Source organism: Odontesthes bonariensis, chromosome 4 (genome assembly GCF_027942865.1).
Source record: "Odontesthes bonariensis isolate fOdoBon6 chromosome 4, fOdoBon6.hap1, whole genome shotgun sequence".
NCBI classification, from domain to species: domain Eukaryota; kingdom Metazoa; phylum Chordata; class Actinopteri; order Atheriniformes; family Atherinopsidae; genus Odontesthes; species Odontesthes bonariensis.
Window position 1 is genome coordinate 16232744 of NC_134509.1, and position 23822 is coordinate 16256565.

A 23822-nucleotide genomic window follows, 5' to 3' on the forward strand; every position below is an offset into this window, starting at 1 on the left:
TTCAACTTCCTGTCCCGCCCCGTCAAAACACATGAGAACTCGTGCACGTCTACGTGCACGCCAGATGCGCGTACACGACTCCTCATTCATCAACTCACCTGTCATTTGCGATCATGGAAGACACAGTAAGTAGACTAGCCCGTAATGAAGTTCAATAGTCCAGATATATAAGCGTGGGGACGAGCCTACCTTGTATCTCGCGTGCACAATCGGTGATTGACAGGCAGCAGACCCCAGCTCGTAACCTGATTAGTTACCTTTTACCGGTCCGGTCTGCAATTTTGTAAACAAACCTGCTGGCTTTGGAGGGACCTAGCGGGACATATAGGGGACCTAGAGAACTCGTTTTTTTTTTTTTGTATTGGGGTATTTAATGTACTACTTTCAGAATCCCCGGACAGTTCCAGGCATTATGCTTGAAAAAGAGTTGCAGACTGCAGCTTTAAAGTTAAAGATGATTTGTCAATGTGAAAACGACCAATGTGGTCTCATATTAGTTGAATAACCAAAGTACTGTATCTTTGCGAGGCAATCTTTACAAAATGTGTGTTTCTTTTCTGGTTTATGCTTCCCCTTATCGACTCAACATGTGCAAACGTCCACTTTCAAAACACTTCTGGCATTTGTATCACTAGCTCTCTACTCATTTAACACATTACCACTCATCACATAACAAAAGCATAACTCTGAAGATACTTAATGAAACTACCTCTTTGATGTTTTACTTTGTCAGTTGAATTTAACATATTGTTGGAACAGTAATTCTATTGTTTGGCAGCTAGAAATATACTAAGCTATCACTTTGTGTAGGCTGCAATTTCTCAATTCTGTCCTGTCAGCATTGATGTAGAATAATTCATGGCTGCATCAGGACGCCTCTTGGAATTGAGAATATTTTCACTCCTCTAGTTTTAATGAGGACTGCTGCATGACAGTTAGCAAGGTTTTCTATGTATATATTTTACTTTCACACGGAAGCACACACACAGAGCCTCTGTTGTACATCTGTGGGATGTGTGCTGTAAACTTGAAGAGAGATAAAGTTTGTCATGTCTGCCTTTTTTATCAGCACACCACAATCTGCCCTGTGTGTGAGAGTCTCAGTTTGTGTTTGGCGCATTTTTCTTGTGTGGTTGTGTCCCTGCTTGCTGGAGTGTGTGTGCGCGCTTGTGTTTGTGTGTTTGCTGCAGTGCCCCTGCTGAAGGGCGAACAGTAAGGCCCTGGTCAGCATGATGTAGGTCTCCTGGGACGTCTTGAGGTTTTTAGATCAATACTTTTTCCCCTGCATCTCCCTGCCTCACTGTCCTCACACCTTGGATTGACTTTGGGCTATTTTTGGTATCTCTATGGATTAACAAGACCCCAATCAATGGGCAAAACTTACTATCACTGTACTCCCCCTCCTCTTCTCGCTTTGTAAATCTGCTTGTGTCAGCTCCTCTTTCCCAGAAAACTTTGTCTTTGTTGTTCCCTTTGTTGTCCAGAAATATACTAAACTACCTCAAGTGTAATTTCTCTCTCTGGCACAAATGTTCCGCACAAGTAAAAAAAAAGAAAATTGGAACGGGGAATCTAATTTATAATGCAGGTTCAATGTGATACAGTCTGTGTTGATACAAGTATTCTCACAATAATCTTTTGCTGGTGAGATGGCAGCTTCTTTAGGTGTAAGTGGATTTAGCTTATTTTTGTCCCTTTTTGTGGCTCCCCATGATATCATCTTTTGAGAAGACACATAAGAGGAGAGTGTCGGCAGATATTGTGTCGGGAGCTGTGCAATTTGGTGTCAGAAATAACAGCTGAAACAGGCCTATTAAACCACATCTAATTCTGTTGTAACTCTGTGATTTTTATAACTTTATTTGGTACACTCACATAACTCACACCCACATCAACCTCTTAAAATTTAAATAAACCAATTTTGAATTTCTTATTTTTTTTACGTGTTTTTTCTTTTTCACCAGCAACTGATTTAATGCAGTGAACCTTTTTTTTCAAATGTTTTAAAATCAGACGTGGGATTCAAATTTAAATGCACTTTACAGTTTGTTCAGGGTTCATTATTGTCATCCATTTTACTGTTGCTGCTACGTTTATTTCGGCAAATGAGAATTTGGAGCCTGATTTGCTCTAATTGGTGGTGGATCTCAGTGTCACCAAATTAAACTGGTTTGTCTTAATAAACCTGTTTGACAACTGCACATATAAAAGCTAATCAAATTTATCATCATAAACTCATTTTAGCAATTTGTTACAGTGCATACCCTACAACTAACTTTGGACCGGTGTTACAAAGTAACAATGATGCTGGAATTTGTGAAGCAAAGTTTCAGGCTTTGAGTTAAAAGGTTTCAATTATTGCAGTCTAAATATTTTAAAAGGTTACACTGTTGGTGGCACAAATCAAGATGCAGGAATGTCTCAATTCGATCTCTGGGAAAGAAAGAGATTGCTACTGCGGTTCCATTTTGAAAAAAAAAGAGAATATTTGGAAAGCCAGATGCTACCACTTTAATTTGATTAAATTAGGTTTGCTTGAGAATGCAACTTGACTGCGCAAATGTGACACAGTCTACCTAGCTGAACTAATCATGTGCTGGCTTTTGTATCATGCTAAGTGTCCAAATATGAGAGAGGTATCAATCTTTATTTTTTACTTTTTAAACGAGAGGAACTCTTTTTAGTTTGAGAAAAGTCTTATAAAAATGTTTCTTGCACAATTGGATCATAGATACTAATGCACATTGTAATTAATACAATTACAGCTCCAGATCTTTGTAGATCAGACTTCTTCTTCAAACTTACTTAACCAATGTATCACACACCACCACACAGAGTACATACTCCCACTCTGTATCTTGTGTTCTTGTATCTAAATCTGTGGGGACTGGGGTTTGCTCATATATTTAACAATAGAATGAAGTTGAAAACAATGGCCCCCTGACCCCCATTTCCTTTAGTGGCAATCCTGATTAGCTAAGTGACAAGCCTCTCCTATGCCATTGTTAATGTATTAGTGTCTTGAATCCCCGTGGAGGGCAATAACTTAGCTCAGCTAATCATGCAGTGATGGTTATCATGTAGTTGTTCATTGTTAGAAGCTGGAGATATGCACCACTGTAGATGCAGAGATGGATAAAAAAACAGCTGAGTGAACAAGGCACAAAGATGTACTTTGTCTGATGCTTGGTACGATGGAAACACATTATAAATACACGACAGATTGTGGTTTTATAATGTTTGAGAGTCACAAAAAGCCAAGAATGAAGATGCAGACAGAGGAGTAATTTTTTTGATGATGATTGAATTGTGCAAGAAACGTTCATTTTATGGTGAAGCTGTATTATGTACACTGCAACTTTTGTATGATTCCACCAACAGTACCTCTTGAGATGACGTGCTGCAGCTCACCCATAGACCTGACATTTAAAGAAATTTGAAACACAGTTTTCCTGTAGACAGTGAATGTTTTTGTTTCCTTTTTGGCTCCTGGTCTGTGTGATTTATTAGTCCCAGTCGGCTGGTAGTCATAGAAATGTTGTGTCTACTAATTTACCATTACTACTTATAGAGTTTTGAAATGTTCCACATTATTCTTCCCAAAATGATCAAATAGAAAAAGTTTTTGGACTGCTTTGTAAACTTCTGTAAAATTAAAAAAAAAAACAATTCCAGAAATATTCTATTGTTGAAAAACTTTGAGGCTTCACCTCTTCTTGATAATGAGCTTGGCTCACATTTATTTAGAAAGTTTCTGCCATTGTTCTGGGTTATAATCTTTGGTGCAAGACACTCTCTGATATTTCTCTAAAACTGCTGTTCAGAGTTCAGGTACAAACTTTCACTGAGTTTTTTTTTTCTGGGGACTATGCTTGGTCATTGTCTTGTTCTAAAGTAAACAATCAACTCAGTTTGAAACCCTGACTCACAGTTAATCCATAACTGACTTGCAGGATCAGACTCAGAAATAAAGCAAAGAAATAAGATACTGTAATTCAAAGAGAAAATCTGAAAAGAGAAAAGCATAGATCTGCTGCTGCTTCTTAAAGATGAATTGAGCCCGTGGAGGAGGTTTATTCATCTGATAAGGATGCGTCCTGAGACAGCTTCCATTGGAAGTTTTTCAAACACAACCTACTAAAAGAAGATGGGACTAATTATAGCTCTATAACACCTGAGAATCACTTAGGAAAAGTGCATACATATGAAAGGATTCTTGGACTAACTGAGCTACTTCCTGGTACGTGTGACTACTTCTGTATCCTACTGCCTACTGTACAAAGGCACATTATATTTACCTAATCAGAGGAACCTTTGCACAGGAGGTGTTAGTGGGTCAAACTGGGTCAAAACACAAATCCAAGCCTAATCAGCGTTTTTTTGTTTCCAAGAATGCCTTAATCTCACCGAATGAAACACGCATTCACACTTGCAAGTAAAACCACATTAGGATTATTTTGGCAGCTTAGTAGCTTAAGTCCAGCAATTTGAAATTAAAAACCTTGCTTAAGAGTGGCTTTGTGACAGAAATAAAGAAAAAAATATATATATTTTACCCAAAGATGACAGTCATGTTCAATTTTTTGTCTGTTTTTTAAATTTCTCATTTATTTTTATTGGGTTTGAATTATGGCTGTGATTATCATTTATATTGGGACATGAAACAGACATTGCATGCAATATTTTGTTTATAAAGAAAAGTATAAGTCTGAACTACACTGGGCAGGTTCACTCTGCAAAAACATATTTTTGAATCCAACCTCTTATTGGATCTCAACTACACAGCTGTAAAGCATCATGACTGTATCCAGCACGTAGGTGAATCTGTCTCAGTGACATAAACTGTCTGCTTTCAAACTGACAGACATATAAACACCAGTCAAAGTACTTATAACTAACCTTATCCCACTATGAGAGGCAGTTCTAGGACCCCATCTAAGACTTTTTTTTGCAATACAGCTGAATTCCTATGAGATTTACGAAAGGACGCAAGAAGGCACAAAAGTTTGGATAAATTTCTGTCCTATACTGGAAACAAGAGGCAGGTTTTAGGAGTGTCCTATTCACTGATTGGGTTTACTTTTACAGACATGTTTAAGATCATTTATAATAGCAACAGAATTATGTTTCATCCAATCACATTCTAAGTATCTTTTAACCTGTCTGGCCTTGTCTAAACAGTACACAGAAACTCCTAGATGGCTCCATGCAAGAAACAAAACAGTTCAGTGGATCAGTTTACGTTAGGCCTGTAACAAAAAACAGATGGAACCATGGCCAGGGATCCAGATTGGCTCAAGTCCTTGTGTTTAAACTGAATACAAAATATGATAATGACACTTATGCCAATCCTTTTTCTCAAATGATTGTTTAAAATCTGAAGATTACCATGCTTGGATTTTCCTAGTAATAACTGTGGTATTTCTTAGAGTGAAGAATATGATGCTGATTATAGTGCTGGTGATTCTAAGGCTGAATTGATAATAATCCTGAACCTTTTTTTCTTGCTTCCAGCTGTATTTTGGGGCGACATCGCTTTAGATGAAGAGGACCTGCGCATGTTCCAGATTGACAGAACAATAGACCTGACGCAACACACACATATACATGCACACTCCCGACAGGGGCACACGTCAGGTGGGTGGACTCAGAAAGTCACTTGCATTCTTTCATAGCCATGTGACACTTTTCCTCTTGTTTCCTCATCAGCTGCAGTAAAACAGCTTAAAGGAAGGAAATAGACAGGAGGCCACCTGAGGATATCAGAATTTATCATGTATTGTTTGTGTTTTTTGGCTTTCTTTTATGTCAGGTGGCATTGGGGAACATGAAACTGTGAAGAAAGGGTCATTATACCTACTTCTGGAGAGAATACGTAGATTTGGTTTTGGTGAGTAATCTCAAAATAAGAGCAAGTTTTGACTTCTTTCAAAAACACAGTTTTAAGCACCATAACAGTGGCTTTGCAGTTTAAAGCTTAGTTACTTTATTTCAGCCACTGTTGATGGTTGTCTTTCCTTTTCAAGCAAATGTTACTCCATTGCTTGCAACTGCAACATGCAACCATCACTACATAAAAGAGTAGCAAGACAGTAAGATACATAATATGTAATAATTAGGATGAAGATATTTAAACTTTCAGCAGTTACTTTTGGTTTCTCTATAACTGTTAATGCAGTATATTGAAAAAGTCCTGCACTAATGTTTTCAGTTCTGATTGTTTCTATACAATAACAGTTTAAGTGAAATTAAACATTAACAGGACAAAACATAAACTGTTAAACTTCACTAACATGATTGTCAAATCAACATATTTAACCCGAACCAATGAATCATGCAAGTCACCACCCCTTAAGAAGTTTCATTCTTCAACTCATCATTGTTAAAAGGTTTAAAATGTTCTTGGCTTTTAAAATCACCGTTGTTCTACACCTGTTATCGGAGGGTTCCACTTGAGAGCACACAAGTGAACAGAATTGAACTTTTAGATTTGCAGAACGTAAACAATGTGCATGAGGTGACTTGAAGAGGTTAGCACTTGGTTGACGTTAATATCATTGACAAAAGTGACAGTTACAGTGTTGAGGATGGTATTCAAATCCCCTAAATCAAAGATTTTGGATACCTGGACACATTTTCAGCAGCAGTGCCTCTAATAGTCATCTAACAAATGCATAGCATTAATTACAGAGGATGTTCACAACCTTAAGTCTTAAAAAAAAATCAAAAAACACAGCTGTCATAAACGGATGCACCACTGCAAGTATATACATTCTCTGCCTATGAATAGACCTCTAAAGGTGCAAAATATAAGATCAGTACAATGGTTTTTAACATTCAAACATTGATATTATTTGTAAAATATTTTGAAAGGGCTCTCTTGACATTATGCTCCAGTCAGAACCCTCAACGTATCATTCTGTTACTCAAAAGATGATAGTGAAAAACAGCACAAAACACAACTCTGCTCATGGAGTATTTTTACTTTTATGCAGTCTTAAAATGACACTTTTGTGTTGCAGTGGGGTTGAATTACATTGCCCTAAATTTACCTTGGAAATTGGGTCAAGAAACAAAAAGGTCTGAAGGAGTCCAGACAGCTCCTTCCAGAATAAGGCACTTCTTTTTTTTTTTTTTTTTTTTTACAGATTACTCCTTTAAGAGTTAAAGACATTTTTTTCTTCTCAATGCTCCTTGCAAGTTGGCAAAGTTACACCATCCATAATCCCTGTTTTATTGAAGCAAACAGTGATACAGAGCTCTTTTTATCATTTTTGTTTTCAATATACATTATGAATGCATTTTGATTAGATTTTCAGTAAAAACACTTTTATTACTCTTTGATTAGAGAACATACTATTACACATGTCACATGTAAGAAGAAATATCATTGTCCACTAGCACATCTATGAGCTGATACACATTCACTTATGTTTGATTTCAATGGGATTTCTTTCTCACCACAGACTATAACCCAAAGAATGAAAGCAAGGGAACTTCCAGTCCAAAGAGCCAAATTGGGAAAGGTGGGAATGCTGTTAAAGTTATGAAGAGTCGTATTCCTCGAGCAGCCACATCTCGAGCTGAGAGAATATGGCCCGGGGGAGTCATTCCCTACGTCATTGGAGGAAACTTCACTGGTAAGCAGCTCCACAGGACTGCTGCCCCTCAACACGCATCAGTAAAATACACACCGACGTGTGATTGTGTAAAAGTAGCATGTACGATTCGTGTGTTTCAGGTAGTCAGAGGGCCATGTTCAAGCAGGCCATGCGTCACTGGGAGAAACAAACATGCGTAACTTTCATTGAGAAGACAGATGAAGAAAGTTACATAGTCTTCACTTACAGACCCTGCGGGTGAGTGCGGATGACTTTTTTGTATATCTTGGATTGTGTGTGTGATTCTGTGTGTACCTAGAGTTCACTAGTGACCTTGTCACGGTGAGAGACGATACGGTCACTCAACAATGGCTCCACTTTCCTTCCTGTCCTGCTCCTGTTTCCCCATCCCACCAATCACACTGCTCGGTTTAAGTGTTTGTATGTTTGTGCAGTTCTTTTGTTCATACTCTGCAGAAGTGCATTGTTCTGTCGAGTGGCAGCACGGTGGGGTCAGAGTGTGTTTGTACAGTGGTGACACTTAACTTACTGGATGTTGTAGGTTGTGAGGCTTAGGAGCGACTGAGATCAGGACATTAGGGTTTATCGCTCCGAGACAATGTTGTGCAGATGGTTGAAAGGATAACAAATCCAGCCAAATGTTGGTTTGTAGTCTTAATGTTGAGGTTACATTACCCTGCAGCAAAAATGTCTCCAGTTCCAACCTATGATTATAATAATTATTGAAAGTGAATGGGGCTGAACACAAACTGTGTTTATTCGCCTCACAACAAGAAGGTTCTTGGTATAGCTGGGGTCTTTTGTTTTGTGGAGTTTGCATGTTCTGTCTGTGCCTGTGTGTGTTTTCCTCTTGTACTCTGGTTTCCTCCCACAGTCCATAAACAGGCAGACAGACATACATTTACCTCGTCAATGAGCCTGATATGGACTCTTTAATAGAACATCTGGTGCTGCGGCAAATTTTATTTTAATTCAAAATGTTTCACTAAAGTACCAGTACTTTCAAGACATGAGTCTATTCTAAAACAGTTTTGATCTTCAAAGTAACATTACAAGCCATTTAGGTATGCAAAAGATCTGCGTATTAAAAGGTGATGTCAGTTGTCTCATGTTCTGTGATAGGCTGGCTGCATTAGAGATTAAACACTTTAATCTGATATATAAATACCCTGCACCTTGGATGTGCAGCGTGTCTGTGAAAGAGCAAGACTGGGTGAGACAGAAAATAAAGAAATGCATGTTCACTTTGTATAAATATATGTATATATATATATATATATATATATATATATATATATATATATATGTACACGTGTGCACTCATTGGTTTATATGTTGTATGTCTATGTTGTGTGCATGTGTGAGAAGCTGCTGATACTGATGTTGGAAATTCTGCAAGAAAATACTCAATCTAGTTCACTGACTCCTGAGCCTGACCATGCAACCAGCTCACTGTATAACTTTAATCAGATTGGTTAGCCTGGCACGGATGTCACTGTTAACCAGAAAAGAGAATCTGTGTGCCTGCGTGTGTGCTTGCACATACGTGTGTTCAGTGCGGTATGTGAACTCACACAGCTTATATACACTGAGTTATAAAACTGCAGCAGTATCACAGCGTTATATGTAAATTAATCCCTACTCTGTTCCTGTGGTGGATGTAGTACAGAGCAGGAAATCCTGAAAGGACTGAGGGTGTGTGTGTCTGTGTTCATTGTTAAATACAGCACTGTTGATGCTTTTTTTTTCACTGCCAAATTAGTAGTAAAATCATCTGCTTATCTCTCTGTTTATCAACTTCCTACTAATCCCTTTTAGGTGTTGTTCCTATGTGGGTCGTCGTGGCAACGGACCCCAGGCCATCTCCATAGGAAAGAACTGTGACAAGTTTGGCATTGTGGTGCACGAACTGGGCCACGTCATAGGCTTCTGGCACGAGCACACACGGCCTGACCGTGACGATCACGTGACCATAATCCGGGATAACATCCAACCAGGTGAGAGCCATTGGGCAGGGGACACCTGGGTCTCTGTTAGAATCATTCAGGTTGTCTCTTATCCATAGACAAGTGACAACGCTTTCAAAGTCTCACTCATGTCTGAGCTGGAATTGGTGTGAATGGGCCTTTTAATGACTGTGAAGTCACCTCGATGGTCAGAACCGCTGTCTGTCACTTCTGTTCAAACACACTCCTCTGCACTCCAAAGCAGTCTGACAGGTGTTACATCAAATTACACTGCAGTGTATCAGAGCTGACCCATGGTTTTATTTAGAATATATTAGTGCTTCCAACAACTGCTCCATTATTTTTGATGAATGGCCTTAAAATGCCTTTTCTATTCAGACTCACCCTCTATTCATTTCAGATATGATTTTTGTGCACTTAGTTTGTAAATAATACATTTGTGTGTGCATTTATAGAAACACACATTGCAGTAACTCTCTGTTGATGCGTAATGAAAGTAAAAAATGCTGCTATATCTCCCTGTGTACAAATGCGTGTGTGTCTGTGTGTGTGTTTGCACAATGTGTGGGATCCAGGCCAGGAGTACAACTTCCTCAAGATGGAGCCAGGGGAGGTGAACTCTCTTGGGGAGCCATACGATTTTGATAGTATCATGCACTATGCCAGGAACACCTTCTCACGGTAACCACTGGCTGCATCTTGTCTGTTTAGACTGATTTTTCTCAAATGTAAGCTCTGCTCTGTGATTTTGTAAAACAGCGACTCTGATTGTTATCATTTTGTGTTATAATGTTTTTCTGTGCTGATGTTTTTGACATATTGCAGAAGTGATGGTTAGAGCCACCACTGACTTTCACTACTCATTTAATCCCCCATGTTGAAAATTAATGTACAAAGACAGCCTGTCTGTGTTTTCAGAAGCAAACAGTTTTTAACATCGGGCATATTCAGTCTTGTAGGTTACCAACTCACTCTCCACTCAAAGTAACATGAGTTGTTGTGTAAAATAGAGTAGATGTTGATGCTAGGAGACATGCGCCCCCTGCCCACAGCAGACTGTCAAATCAGAATTTACAGCTTTCTTAGAATTGGCAGATTGTGCAGTTACATTTCGGCAATGTAAAATACCTGAATACAGAGAATAATATAAACATTTGGCCGCTTTCACACTCAAGCAACATTAATTTAAGATATACCTTTTGGCTTTTTATCCTTTAATTGATAATGACAGTTTGGCAAAAGAGCAGAGATGATATGCAGCAAAGACCCTGAGTTGGAGTCTAATACAGACTTCTGTACATGAGGGTGTGCACTCACCTAGCCGGACTACAGAGTCAGTCCTGGTTACTATAGTTATATCAACTGTTTCGGCTTGCCACTCCTTATTATCAGTTTCCGAATCTTCTACTTGTGATGATATATTGGGTTATCATTTATTGTATTATAATTTTGCTTTGGCCAGGTCGTCGCTGCAAATGAGAATCGGCCCCTTCCGACTTACCTGGTTAAATAAAGGTTAAATAAAAATAAATAAATAAATAGCAACCATCAGATAATAATAATAATAATAAAAAATATATATTCACTCAAAGGAAAATATCAGAAGAAAGTCTGGCTAATGCTGTCAGGGTTAAGAAATCTTTTTTTAGGCATCTCTACCATTGATAATTATCCAGTTTGGGTTTGGAGAGAACAGTCATTGATTCTTTTTACCTGCTTTCTGTGTGTGGGTGCTTTTGAATCGATGCTAAACCTACTTTCATAAGCACCTCCCTTTTACGGTCAGCTCCAACACACACAGAAGAGAAAACATTATTCACATGGATGTCACTATTTTCTGAAATTAGAGACTGTTCTGCAAACATACGTCATCAGAACATTTGTACACTGTTCTGATGACACACTGATATGTTGTAATACCAAATGTTTGCTCTTTCCCTTGAAGTGGGATGTTTCTCGATACCATCCTTCCTTCCAGAGATGAAAATGGGGTCCGGCCTGCCATCGGCCAGCGGACTAGGCTCAGCAAAGGAGACATTGCACAAGCAAGGAAGCTGTATAGATGTCCAGGTACGGATATATCTTTACTATGATGCCACACTGTCTGTGTGTGTTGGTGTGTATGTGTGTGTGCTGTCATCATAATTAGGAAACAATACACGGATGACCTGTGTTTATCTGCTTTGGCGTAGAATTAGTTAATCCCTCCAAGGCTCGGGGATGAAGTTGAGTAATTTGTTTTTCCATGTGATGTTCCCTTTATTTTTTGAGTCTCACACACGCACACAGATTCCTCTATAGAGTTCTTGTGCACACCCATGTTGTTCTGGCGTTCCTCTCGTCCCTGGTGAATCGTTCTGACGTGATCTGGATCTGTTCACGCCGTGCTGTTCAGTAATGTCATAAAGGTTTATGATCGTAGATGGTGCCATCGCTTGATAGCCCACACACACACACACTGTTACATCCCAGAGACAATGAGACAAAACGAGACAAGCAGATTAAGTCTTTTTTTTTTGTTGAGATATTGATAGACAATTTCATTCAACAATATTCATATCTTAGTTGCCTAAATATTCTATGTACAAACAAGCTTGTGTCAATATCAATGATCAGTTTTCTCTACTAAATCTACCAAGAAAAAGACTAAGACTGTGTTAGTGAATTTCAGCTGGAAATAGATACAACTTCAACTATATAAGATCATATCTAAGCAATACCATATTCACTGACAGATGAACGGAACCCCAGGGCATTGTGGGGGGAAAACAGCATGCATGATGGGATAGGAGGGGCACATTTGGCTAACCTCCTTTTGTGAAAAAATGAGAGCATTTAACTCCGAACTGACGAATGAAGGGAATTATTGGTTGATATTTTTCCATGAATGCCCACTCAGCTGTTGTAGCTCTGTTTGATGTCTTCACAGTAATGAATTATAAGTCTAATGAAGCCTCCTTCATGCAAGAGAGAAAGAGGCCAAAAGCAACATGAAACAATGGTTTATTTATTTTTATTTTCTTGTGTGTGTGTGTGTGTGTGGGTGGGGGGGGGGGGGGGGGGGGGGTAATTTAAATTCCTTTACTGGTTTCCTCTAAAAGTTTCCATATGGAAATATCCAATACTTAAACTGTGGGGTTGTTGTTTTGACAAAAAAAGTTTGTAAAACATTCATTTTGGTTCCCTGGCAGTTGAATGGATTTAGTTCATGTTGAAAGTAATAATAGACATGAAACCATAGTGTTTATTACTAATGTACTAAACATGAATCATCAGTACACACATGAAAGGACTATACACAACAGCAGGACTTGCCACAAAAATAAAGCTCCATCTGTGTGTGCGTTTGTGTGTATTACAGCGTGCGGAGAGACACTCCAGGACTCGACTGGCAACTTCTCATCTCCCGGTTACCCCAACGGATACCCTTCATACACACACTGTGTCTGGAGGATATCTGTTACACCTGGAGAAAAGGTACACCCACACACTCTTGGACACACACGCACACTCAGCAGACCCCTGCAGTACAATGAATGTGCATGTGTATACATAGCTAATTGAAAAAAGTAACTGCTGTTTGTAAATGAGGTCTTAACACCCAAAGACACTCTCTTTTTACTCTGCTCTGACTCCCCTCAACTAAAGGTGCTCTGTGAAGAGCAAAGATGCGGATTAAATGCATTAAATATGTTTAATGCTTCATTTTTTCGCTCTTTCAGATTGTTCTTAACTTCACCACAATGGATCTGTATAAAAGCAGTCTATGCTGGTATGACTACATTGAGGTTCGGGATGGATACTGGAGAAAAGCTCCATTGCTTGGTAAGTTTATGACAAAGAAGGATGTGGAGAGCTGAAGGAGCAGGACTGCCTACCTTCTAATAAATAGTCTGACCAAGGTTACTACTTGCCGACATCTTCTGTTTTGTTTTGTATTCAACATTTATCTCAAATTTGAACAAGAACAGTTGTTTTTTTTGTGTTGTTTTTACCAGTTTCTAAATGTTACACACGAAGAGGAATAAAAATGGTCTCTAGCTACACTTCTTCCAACAAATTTTGATTTACAGGACTTTTTATTAAAAAGTGATGAATGGCTTTTAATTTTCTTCTTGACACATTACAAGTACTAATAAGGTGCACTGACACAATTCTGGTGCTACAAATGTCAGTGAAAAGTTCAAGTCTGAGCCAGTAAAAGCAGGTGAGGGCTGATGAGACGCCAAGATACTCCACAGCTTTTTGTATTCCACTGAGGGTGGATTTTATAACTCTCAAAAATTGCGTCAGCTGAAATATGCTTACAGTCACGTGAAAAAAGCACACCCTCTATTAATTGTAAGGTTTTACCTATCAAGAAAGACAGCTGCTAATCTTCCCAGGGGTGGACATCCCAAAAAGTTCACCCCTATGCCAGACAGTGAAAATTACACAAAAAAACCCCCCAAAAAACCAAGATCTACATCTCAGTCTCTGCACAACTCAGTTAGCATGTTAAATGTTAAAGTTCATTATAGTGCGATTTAAATAAGCGTTGCAGGAGAAAGCCTCTTCTCTCTGAAAAGTACATGGCAGCACGGCTTAGGTTTGCAAAGTTGGATCTGAACAAACCACAATACCTCTGAAACAATGTCCTTTGGACAGACGAAACCAAAGTGGAGATGTGTGACCATAATACACAGCTTCACATTTGGGGAAAACTAAAAACAGCAAATCAGCGCAAACACCTCATACCAGCTGTCAAATACTGTGGTGAAGGGATGATGATTTGGGCTTGTTTTGCAGCCACAAGACCTGGACACCTTGAAATCACTGAGTCGACTCTGAACTCTTCTGCATGTCAAAGTATTCTAGAGTCAAATGTGAGGCCATGTGTCTAACAGCAAAGGAATGGGTGAAACTGGGTCATGAAACAGGAACAAAGATCCCACACAGTAAATCTACAACAAAAGCTCTGAAAAAGACAAGAATCAGAATGTTGTAATGGCCTACAAGAGGTGTATTTAGCTAATTTTAAGACCTGCTAAGGAACATATTTCTATCTTTTTTAGGTATTCTGACATATAAGACTGAAAACGAGATAAATAAACCTGAAAACTAAAAGATGCTTTCCTTTTTGTCATGCCTGTAGCTCCTCTTGTCTTGATGCATGCGAGTTTCCTACAATTGGTGTATACTTGTGTTAATTTCACTGGTATATGCTGTCAACAATGCTTTGTGCTTTGCGTTGCTTTGAAAAAGAACTTTAACAGGGATCACATTTATGCCAGTTTCAGAGATAAATCTGAAGTGGATGTGGAGGTTGCATTTGTTTGAGTCATGGTGATTACTGGCCCACACACAGACTCTTAATTTTAAGTAGCACTGTCACATGTACAATTTTATGTCACATCATACTTCATAAACTATCCTGTTATTGGATGGCAGAATTTATTGGGTTTTCTTTGGTGTGTGTGCGTTTTACAGGAAGGTTTTGTGGAGACAAAATTCCTGACGTTTTGATTTCAACTGATAGCAGAATGTGGATTGAGTTTCGCAGCAGCAGCAACTGGGTGGGGAAAGGCTTTGCTGCTGTTTATGAAGGTAACACATCCAATCAGTCAACCAAATGAACTATTAAAATAAAAACATATACATATGAATTCAAAGACTGTAAAGTCAATGTTAGCACTGACATAATTAGATGACCTTGTGACTTTTGTGAGAAGTTTTCTTGGGGTTTTCATTATTCATCGTGTACACAGAATGTGTTTGAGGTGTCTGTGGTCAGAGCAGTTGATGCTAATTGATCCTGTCTCTTCCTGGTCTCTCACTCTCTTATCTTGTGCAGCGATCTGTGGAGGGGAAATCACCAAGGATTCTGGGCAGATTCAGTCTCCCAACTATCCTGACGACTACAGACCCTCTAAAGAGTGTGTGTGGAGGATCACTGTGTCGGAGGGATACAACGTCGGGCTCAGCTTCCAAGCCTTCGAGGTGACCCGCTCTCTGGTTGCGTGTGTGTCTCTGTCCCCCTCTGTCAGGTGCCTAGGAATCTGTGGGTCAAATTTCACGCTAGTGTAGGTGCTAGGGAGCTGACAAAGGTGTTAGTGCGTGTTTATGTGTGTGTTAGTGTGGTTTGTGTGTATGCATGAGTGTTCAGGGATACAAAGCCGGCAGTTAAGGATTAGTTCCGTAGTTGGAATGCTGTAAAATGTCAGATTGACAAGGGGCGTCACACATTACACAATGTATCCACTGACTTCTATTCTATTCGATTCGGGAACAGTGTACTGTGTAACAAAGTATGCCTCTTCGTGAACATCATCTAACAAGATTCAGTGAAAGTGTAATATATGGCTGGACTGTCTTTGATCATTGTGTAAGCAAATTTAACATTGTAAATTATGCTTGTCTATGATGAACTACAGTGCTGGTGCCAATTAATTGTTTTATTCATTATAACTCACACTGAATTCTGTTCTTGTATGATGAACATTTGATCAATCTAGAGCAACTAATTGCATAATAAAATGTGTTTTCAATGTTGCATGGTTACCTGCTGCCATATTATGTGAGCTACTTTAATGATTTATGCTGCTGTGAGAAATATTCATGCGCAATAATGATTTAGTAATCACTACTGCAGATGATGAGTAGATAACTGGAAGAAAAAAACGTGACCAGAAAAATATTTTGGCTTTAGTGAAGTAAAACAGAAGCATCCACACAGTTGTGATGGACCTTAAGACTCAAATGGAGGACAGCTGATGTTTGTGATTTCAAGAGAATGAGACTACAGAGACTTCCAAGGGAAAATGGAGACAAGAGAGTTTGTATTTCAGTTTGAGCCACACACTTTCAAAGGCTTCTTTTCATGTTTTGGACACTTAATTATACTGCATTTGGTGGCAGCAGTTAACAGTTGAGATCCTGATTCAAACTCTGTGGGAACGCTTCAGAGTCTGAGAATTTTGCATGTCTTGAGTATCAAAACAATTCAGAAATAGGACATTGTTTCCCTTTGCTTAACTGCATTTGATAATTTGGGAGATTACCACTTTAGGAAGCTTTTACTGGACGATAAACCTGGTCTGAAAACCTACGAGTGACCACAAACATCTGGTTTTTGAGTGCTAAGGGAAAGTGTTTCATAAGCATTCAGTCCACCTTGAAATAACCCAGTAGTTTCAGCTATTTATTAGTTCTGGCTCCAATCGTCTAATCAATGGGAACACAAAACCTTATTTGCACCTGCTAATTTTCAATGAGGATGTTACGCTCGGGGAAACAAGAGAGTTCATAGCACTTTTTTTTTTTTTTTACAGACACATACATTTACCTTCTGTTCAGAAACTGACAGCAACAACTCGAAAGAAAAAGAGACACTTTTGACCAATATAGTTGACTTCAAAACAGCTGCCATCTCACTTTCAGTCTTGCTGTGTGGGGCTTTCATCCACAATATTGTCAGAATGAAACAATTAGCCATTGTTTCATAAGAAATTCATGCTTATTTGTCAAACTGTGCTCCAACACAGCCTGCAGGATACAGTGTAATGCCATACCTTCATGTTGTTGTAGTTACAAGCTTGGCCCCTTGGAGTTAGTGGTAGTTACTTGACATAGTTCTGAATACACTGCAGTTCCCAAAGCAAATATGATGTTAAAAGCAAAAGGAAATTATTAAATTGGCTTATTTTAGCAGATATGTCCAGGTTTAAGCATTAGTAAAGAAGAGAGTGTGAGACACACAAACTCCATTAGATAACCTGTATAAGATTAAACTATACTGATATGAATACCTAAATTTCATTTCAAAAGATATACCATAAAATTCAATATTTAAAGCTTTAGTCTGGACAATGATGTGTGCTGCAACTTTGCTTGTTTTTGGAAGCTTACTACTTCAGGGGAGTATTTTTCGTTTGTATTACAGCACATATGCCATCTTAGGACCTTTCAGTATAACAGAAAGAAACTTTACAATTTTCCATTGGCAGCAATTGGAAAAAGGAAGGAAAATTTCCTTCAAAAGTAGACCCAGACTCAGGGAAAGATGCCTGTTGGATGACCAGAGAGAGAAGAAAAGTTACAGGAATGCAGCAAGATGATTAGTGCTTCATACAACTCTAAACGTATTTTAGACATTTGATAGTGAAAAGGATAATTTAGGCATTCTCTTTTTTGTTTTTTTGTATCTAACTATGAGTTTGTGCATACTTACATGGTGCTGGTGTAGATTGAGAGGCACGACAGCTGTGCCTATGACTACTTGGAGGTCCGGGATGGCCCACTTGAAACAAGCCCTCTGATCGGTCGCTTCTGTGGCTACGACAAACCTGAAGATGTACGCTCTACGTCACACACTTTGTGGATGAAGTTTGTCTCGGACGGCACGGTGAACAAGGCTGGCTTCGCTGCTAACTTTTTTAAAGGTGTGTGAGCATGGCTGAAAAAAAAACAACTAATTTTATTACTTTTTACAGTTTATTTGTCAGTCAATTGTGTTTTCTCACATGGCTTATTTACCAAAGCATTTTTCATATGTTCCGACACTTTTTCAGAGGAAGATGAGTGTGCCAAGCCAGACAATGGTGGATGTGAGCAGAGGTGCGTCAACACTCTCGGCAGCTTCAAGTGTGCCTGTGACCCAGGCTACGAACTGGCCCCTGACAAAAAAAGCTGTGAAGGTAAGAGAGTGTGTGGAGGTGTATGTGTGTGTGTGTAAGTTGTATGTGTAATTAATTTGGTATGTGCATTCTTGTGTGTGGTGTTTTTTATTTCTGTAGGATGTGAGTCTATCTCGCTATAAAGAGAATAGAAACATCTGAATGGCCTCCATTAACAGGAAAGAACAGACGAAGCACAAAGCAAATGCCTTGTTGCTCCAATGCCACACATACCCTTCAGTCCAACAAAATAGATTGAATACATGTAATGACCAACATACGGAAAGTAATGAACAAACCACTTCTGTGGCAGAAAATGAAACAGAAATGCTGGTGAAATATGTTCGATGTGAGTTTTTTTTAAAAAAGGCAGAAGTTTTAAATGGTTTAATGTGCTGGAAAACTAAAAAAAGTCTATATACAGTTAATTCTCAAAAAGGAGAAGTTACAGAATTTACATGGAAAAAAGGGCTTAATTAAGTCTTGAGCACAATAAATAAAAATGGGCAGATCTCTGTACCGCTGATATGCCTCACGGAAGAGTCATAAGAGGGTCAGGGGAGGCTAAGAGAAGGACAGGCATTTTGTGAGTAGTCTGCATTATGTAACATTGCCCACTTCCCCATGAAATAATAGCCACTTGCAGCAAGTGAAAACTATTGAACCCAAGATTTCCTTGTGAAGTACTCCATTTTTTTATCATGTAAAACTCCTGGCTTGTCAGTTATAAGTCATTGGGAAATAAGTACTGCAATACTGCAATTACAAGTGCTGTATGTGTGAGGATGGATTACTGATTCCTGAGCACGTCACTGTAAAATGGTTTGTGGAACCTAGATGGGGTTTAACCCATTTAGACCTAAGGCAGTATTCTAAAAGGGTTCTAAGAGGATTTTCTGAAAAACTCAAAACTGGTCCATAAAAACATTAAAACCCCCCAGCGTTTATTGTAAATACAATAAAAGTTGGCCTAATGTCTTTTTGTATTTTCTAAAACCTAATATTGCATTTCTTGAAAATGTTGAGGCAACATTTACATAGTTCCAGAAAGGTAAAATGGTACATGTTGCTGAGCACATTCTTGATGGTTCTCACTATCTGCCCAATGGATTTTTTTTTTCCAGCAACCCAATGATGGCCTGTTTCACTTCCAAGTCTGTATGCTATCACTAACCTCATTAAATGCAAATCCCACACTTGGCCGCAACTCCTGATTTTTACTAGTTTCACAAATGACAAAATGATGAAGAAATAGCCCACACCTAGCCTTGACATGACTATTGAGTCAGTTGTCCAAGTATCTTTTGATTTGTATTCCTGGATCTAACTGTACATACTGTCATTTCAAAGTTTTCTCTGTGGAGGACTCATTCCACCTAACGTTAGTGCTCTCAGTTTGTTTCACCTTTCAAATAATCTTTGCATTCGTATCTGTGTTTTATTTGGTTGTACATGTGTGTTGGCAGCGGCGTGTGGCGGTCTCCTGTCCAAGTTGAACGGGACCATTAGCACTCCTGGCTGGCCAAAAGAATATCCACCCAACAAAAACTGCGTGTGGCAGGTGGTGGCTCCTAACCAGTACCGCATCTCCATGCAATTTGAGGCCTTTGAGCTGGAGGGCAACGAGGTAAGCATGAGTATGTTTGTGTACATGAGCAGCAATATTTTGACTGTTGATCTTTTTCCAAATATGACAATATTCTGATTGTGACATTCATAGCTTCAGCCAAGATGTTCCATCCATATTTCTGTTTACATGATGCCGAGCATAGTCTGAGTAATGACTCATTGACCACATTACATCCCCTTATGCAGTTGCAATGTTTGTGCACCATCCAAAAGCTGAATTAAAACCATGTCCTTCAAAACACGGAGCCTTCACAGGTTTCTCCCTCACTTTTGGGGAGACTTTTTGCTACTTTTTACTGTACATCATCATTCTTTTTACTGCGGTCTTACTATTCCGCACTGAACTCTGTTATGGCCAATGTTTCCACATTTTGTGATAGAAACATTGCCTATTGAAAGCAAGCCCAACATAAGCAACAGTGTTCTTAAGAAAAACTCTGGAGCCTAGAGCAGTGTAGCAAAGTAACAGTGTTTGCTGCAAGATGCTGTACAAACTCCAGTAGAATGTATCACTGCAATTAAGGTAAAATCAACAATAAATTCCACACACTTCACATGGTTTATTATGATTGTTGCTTACTTACTTGGAATGCGGCCTTATTCCGGTTAAGGTGATAAGAAAATTTCTTGCTATGAGTAAGGTCTTCATCAGTTTAAAGTCTGAATATTGCTGTCCATCTAAATGTGGCCAGTGTGTTTACATGTTTATAAACCAGTCAGTCACGTCCTTTTTGAGTCTTACAGAATTCGTCTGTTTAGGTGTGCAAATACGATTACGTTGAAGTGCGGAGCGGTCTCTCATCTGACTCTAAGCTGCATGGTAAATACTGTGGCACTGAAGTCCCCGAAGTCATCACATCTCAATACAACAACATGAGAATCGAATTCAAGTCTGACAACACCGTTTCAAAGAAAGGCTTCAAAGCTCACTTCTTCTCAGGTGAGGCTCATGAGTGAGTGTGCTAGCATGTCTTTGTCAGTAGGGTGCATTTATGTGGTTTTTAACCACAATGAGTGTTTGGAACACCCTGGGTGTACAGACGGATATGGGAGCAGTGAAATACAGTGCAGGAGTGGTTTGTGGGTTTTGATGCTTAACACCACTGGAATCCACTGAAACTGCCAGATCTACAAGGTTAGCTCAGCGCCTGTCCTCCTACGAACTTCATAAATTTTGATTGTTTTGATTTATCAGGCACATTTGTCTAAGAGTATCACTTTTGCCATGATACACGTACATATGTGAGATAACGGCCCACCCAGAGGTTTTGTTGTGCCCGAGAAGTACCAGAATATATATTTTAGTTTTTATTATAATAGTGGTCACATAATCCAAGATTAGTGATGTTCTGTCTTCTTACCAAAAGAAAAGAAGAAACTCTTGTAGTTAAAGCATGTCAACAATTGTAGAAACAGAGGTTTGCAACAACAGAAAAGCTGGCGTTTAGAGACATTATTGAACTACTCCTTCATACATGACCATGTGGATGTCTGATCTCATGTTTCCTGTCAGCATCTACTGTGTTCAGCTGTGGCTGCTTCCGAGTATCAGTGTTGCTATATGTACCTGTGTTTTGACTGTCATGCTGTCTCCCGAGCCTCCACCCGGGCCACGGCCTCCTGCACCCACCTTGCACTGTTCCCTCTCTCCCTCAGACAGACTGGCACTGTGTCAGGAGCGTATGTTTGTGTTTGAGTCATGCCAGGACATAAAACGCAACCGTTCTCCAACTCGTGGTCGCGTCAACAACAAGCTGACTGCCTCGTCAAAGTTCAGAGGTAACATGAGCTCACAATCGGGATGTCCGATTGGCTCTGGTCCGCAGTGTGGTCCGAGGGAATGGATGGATCCTTCCGTAGTGATATGGATCATTGTTTAATCCATTCTCTTCCTGAGAGAAACCTGCTGTGGCCCAGTTTCTTGCTTCTATTACTAAGTATCAACCAAGCCTGGGCTACAACTTTCACAGGAATCACATCATGATGATTTGATGTTACCATCACATCATTCTGCAAATTTCTCTTGTCTAAATGAATGATTCCTTGCCAGCTGTGACTAAATGGCTATTCCATTTTCTTGATGTATTGTGTTGTGGGACAGCAGTGTCCATTAACACAAAACTGAAATATTAACTCAAAATTCTAATTACTTCTGTGTGCTTATTGACTTGTTCGAAAAAGGGAGTTATGTTTAAACTTATCCCCTGCCCAACTGCTGGTACACTGCTGTGTATCCAACAGATCAATAGAATAATGTTAGATTAATGGCATGTATGTAAATTAGATCCAGATCTCACATTTCTTCTACTACTCTCCTTACTTAGAAGTAAACGTGTTAGTTGGATAAATTAATCCAACATTTACTGTCTGCAGAGCACATGGAACTCCTGATCAGTGGATTGTGGTGCCACACAAATTACTCAGATAAAGATAATATGTGCTCATTTGTGTGTGTTCAAAGTTGCCATGTGGCTCAGCTGTTGGCAGAAGCTTTCATGGGTAGCTTTTGGTTGGATAAAAGCCAGCAGCTGTAGGGAGGTCCCTTCAGCCTCCCACATACTACTAATCCATGTGAGTGCGTTCATGCGCTTGTGAGGGCGTGTGGACATTTTGTGCTTGACCTGAAGACAGCTACAATGAACACTGTGCGGCATCGACTGCAAAGCTTCTTAGCCAGTGATAGGGTGAGACTGAGCCCACAATAGCACCATAATTCCACATCAGACACAGAGACACAAACGCGCACACACAGATGAAGAGAGAGAGAGAGAGGGGAGGAGGAGGATTTGGTGGTTTCATTAAAATCAGATCTAGCTGAGTTGAGGTGAGAGTTAGCGGCTGTGTCTAATCTCACACCTCCTTATAGGAATCTGTTTCTTGCTCCCAGGCGCAAATACCCAACAACAATCTGCTCTGTCTCCCACACTCTCCACTGTACATTGTCTGTTTTCTTGTGCAGTCATTGGCCCATCTCCACCTCTCCAGCCTCATTTTCTCAACGTGGCAACCCTACGTAGAGCAAGTCTTCCCTGCTCCTTCCTCCTCCACCCTGTCATCTGCTCTGCTGGAGCAGCAGCATCCAGCCTCAATAATGTGCATTGTCGTGAGCCAGCCACCCAGAGGTGAAGCTGAGTGGTTAGAAGAAGCCCTGAATTAAAAGAAGAGGTCGAGAAAATGATTGACACCCAAAAACTTTAATTGCATCGTTTCTTTGTTTTTGTTTTTAAATTCAGTCTTTCAATGGGTCAATCCAAAATCTTACAAAGATATCAAGTGTGTCAGCTGGAATTTTGAAGAAAGTGTGCATTAGAATGATTCCTTAGACCGCAAGATCATTTTATAGATCTGAATTGCTATAGCTGAAGATTTTAAATCTCTAAGGCTTTTTTTTTTAACATCATTGATGGACAGTTGAGCTCAGAGGTTGCTGGTTGTAAGGTTATATCAAGCATGGAGATATCTAATTCCAGGCTGGAAAGTAAATGAGCAATTTATTGTGCAAAAAAAATGGTTCATGACATTTTAAATCCGTTGAATAGCCCTGCTCTGCCATGTTCCACAATTTCTTTAAACACCATGATATGAATATAAGCAGTTCATTTAAATATAAATGATTTGAGTTTAAAGGGGATTTTGATATTCCACATACCTTACAGTATACGGGGACAGGGCATGGAAATAAAGAATACTTGTCTTTCTGAATATCAGACAATAGATATAATGTGAAGACTGAAGTTCTCATTATAATTTACAGTTTTTCCTCAGTTGCCTCTGGGAACATGTCTGGCTGATAGATCACTGGTAGTCTGACCTGAGGAAAATACAGCTGTTCTGAAAACAGCTGTTATAGTCAGAAATGTTTCAGTGTGACCACACAGCAGCTGTGACCACGAACAATCAGCATCCCCAGTAATACACCCACCAACAAACTTTCTCAGGGCCTACTGATA

At 39.3% G+C, this 23822-nt stretch overlaps 1 protein-coding gene across 1 annotated transcript in view; it reads left to right on the forward strand.

Moving 5' to 3' along the window:
- tll1 (tolloid-like 1) overlaps positions 1-23822 on the forward strand; it is a 54787-nt gene that overhangs the window by 18632 nt on the left and 12333 nt on the right. The window contains exons 3-17 of the mRNA XM_075464454.1: positions 5515-5637; positions 5813-5890; positions 7467-7640; positions 7742-7859; positions 9441-9619; positions 10165-10270; positions 11535-11659; positions 12951-13066; positions 13312-13414; positions 15059-15175; positions 15423-15568; positions 17814-18009; positions 18139-18264; positions 19710-19870; positions 20632-20812. Of these exons, the coding sequence (XP_075320569.1) occupies positions 5515-5637; positions 5813-5890; positions 7467-7640; positions 7742-7859; positions 9441-9619; positions 10165-10270; positions 11535-11659; positions 12951-13066; positions 13312-13414; positions 15059-15175; positions 15423-15568; positions 17814-18009; positions 18139-18264; positions 19710-19870; positions 20632-20812 (2049 nt within the window). The remainder of the gene's footprint in view (positions 1-5514; positions 5638-5812; positions 5891-7466; positions 7641-7741; positions 7860-9440; positions 9620-10164; positions 10271-11534; positions 11660-12950; positions 13067-13311; positions 13415-15058; positions 15176-15422; positions 15569-17813; positions 18010-18138; positions 18265-19709; positions 19871-20631; positions 20813-23822) is intronic.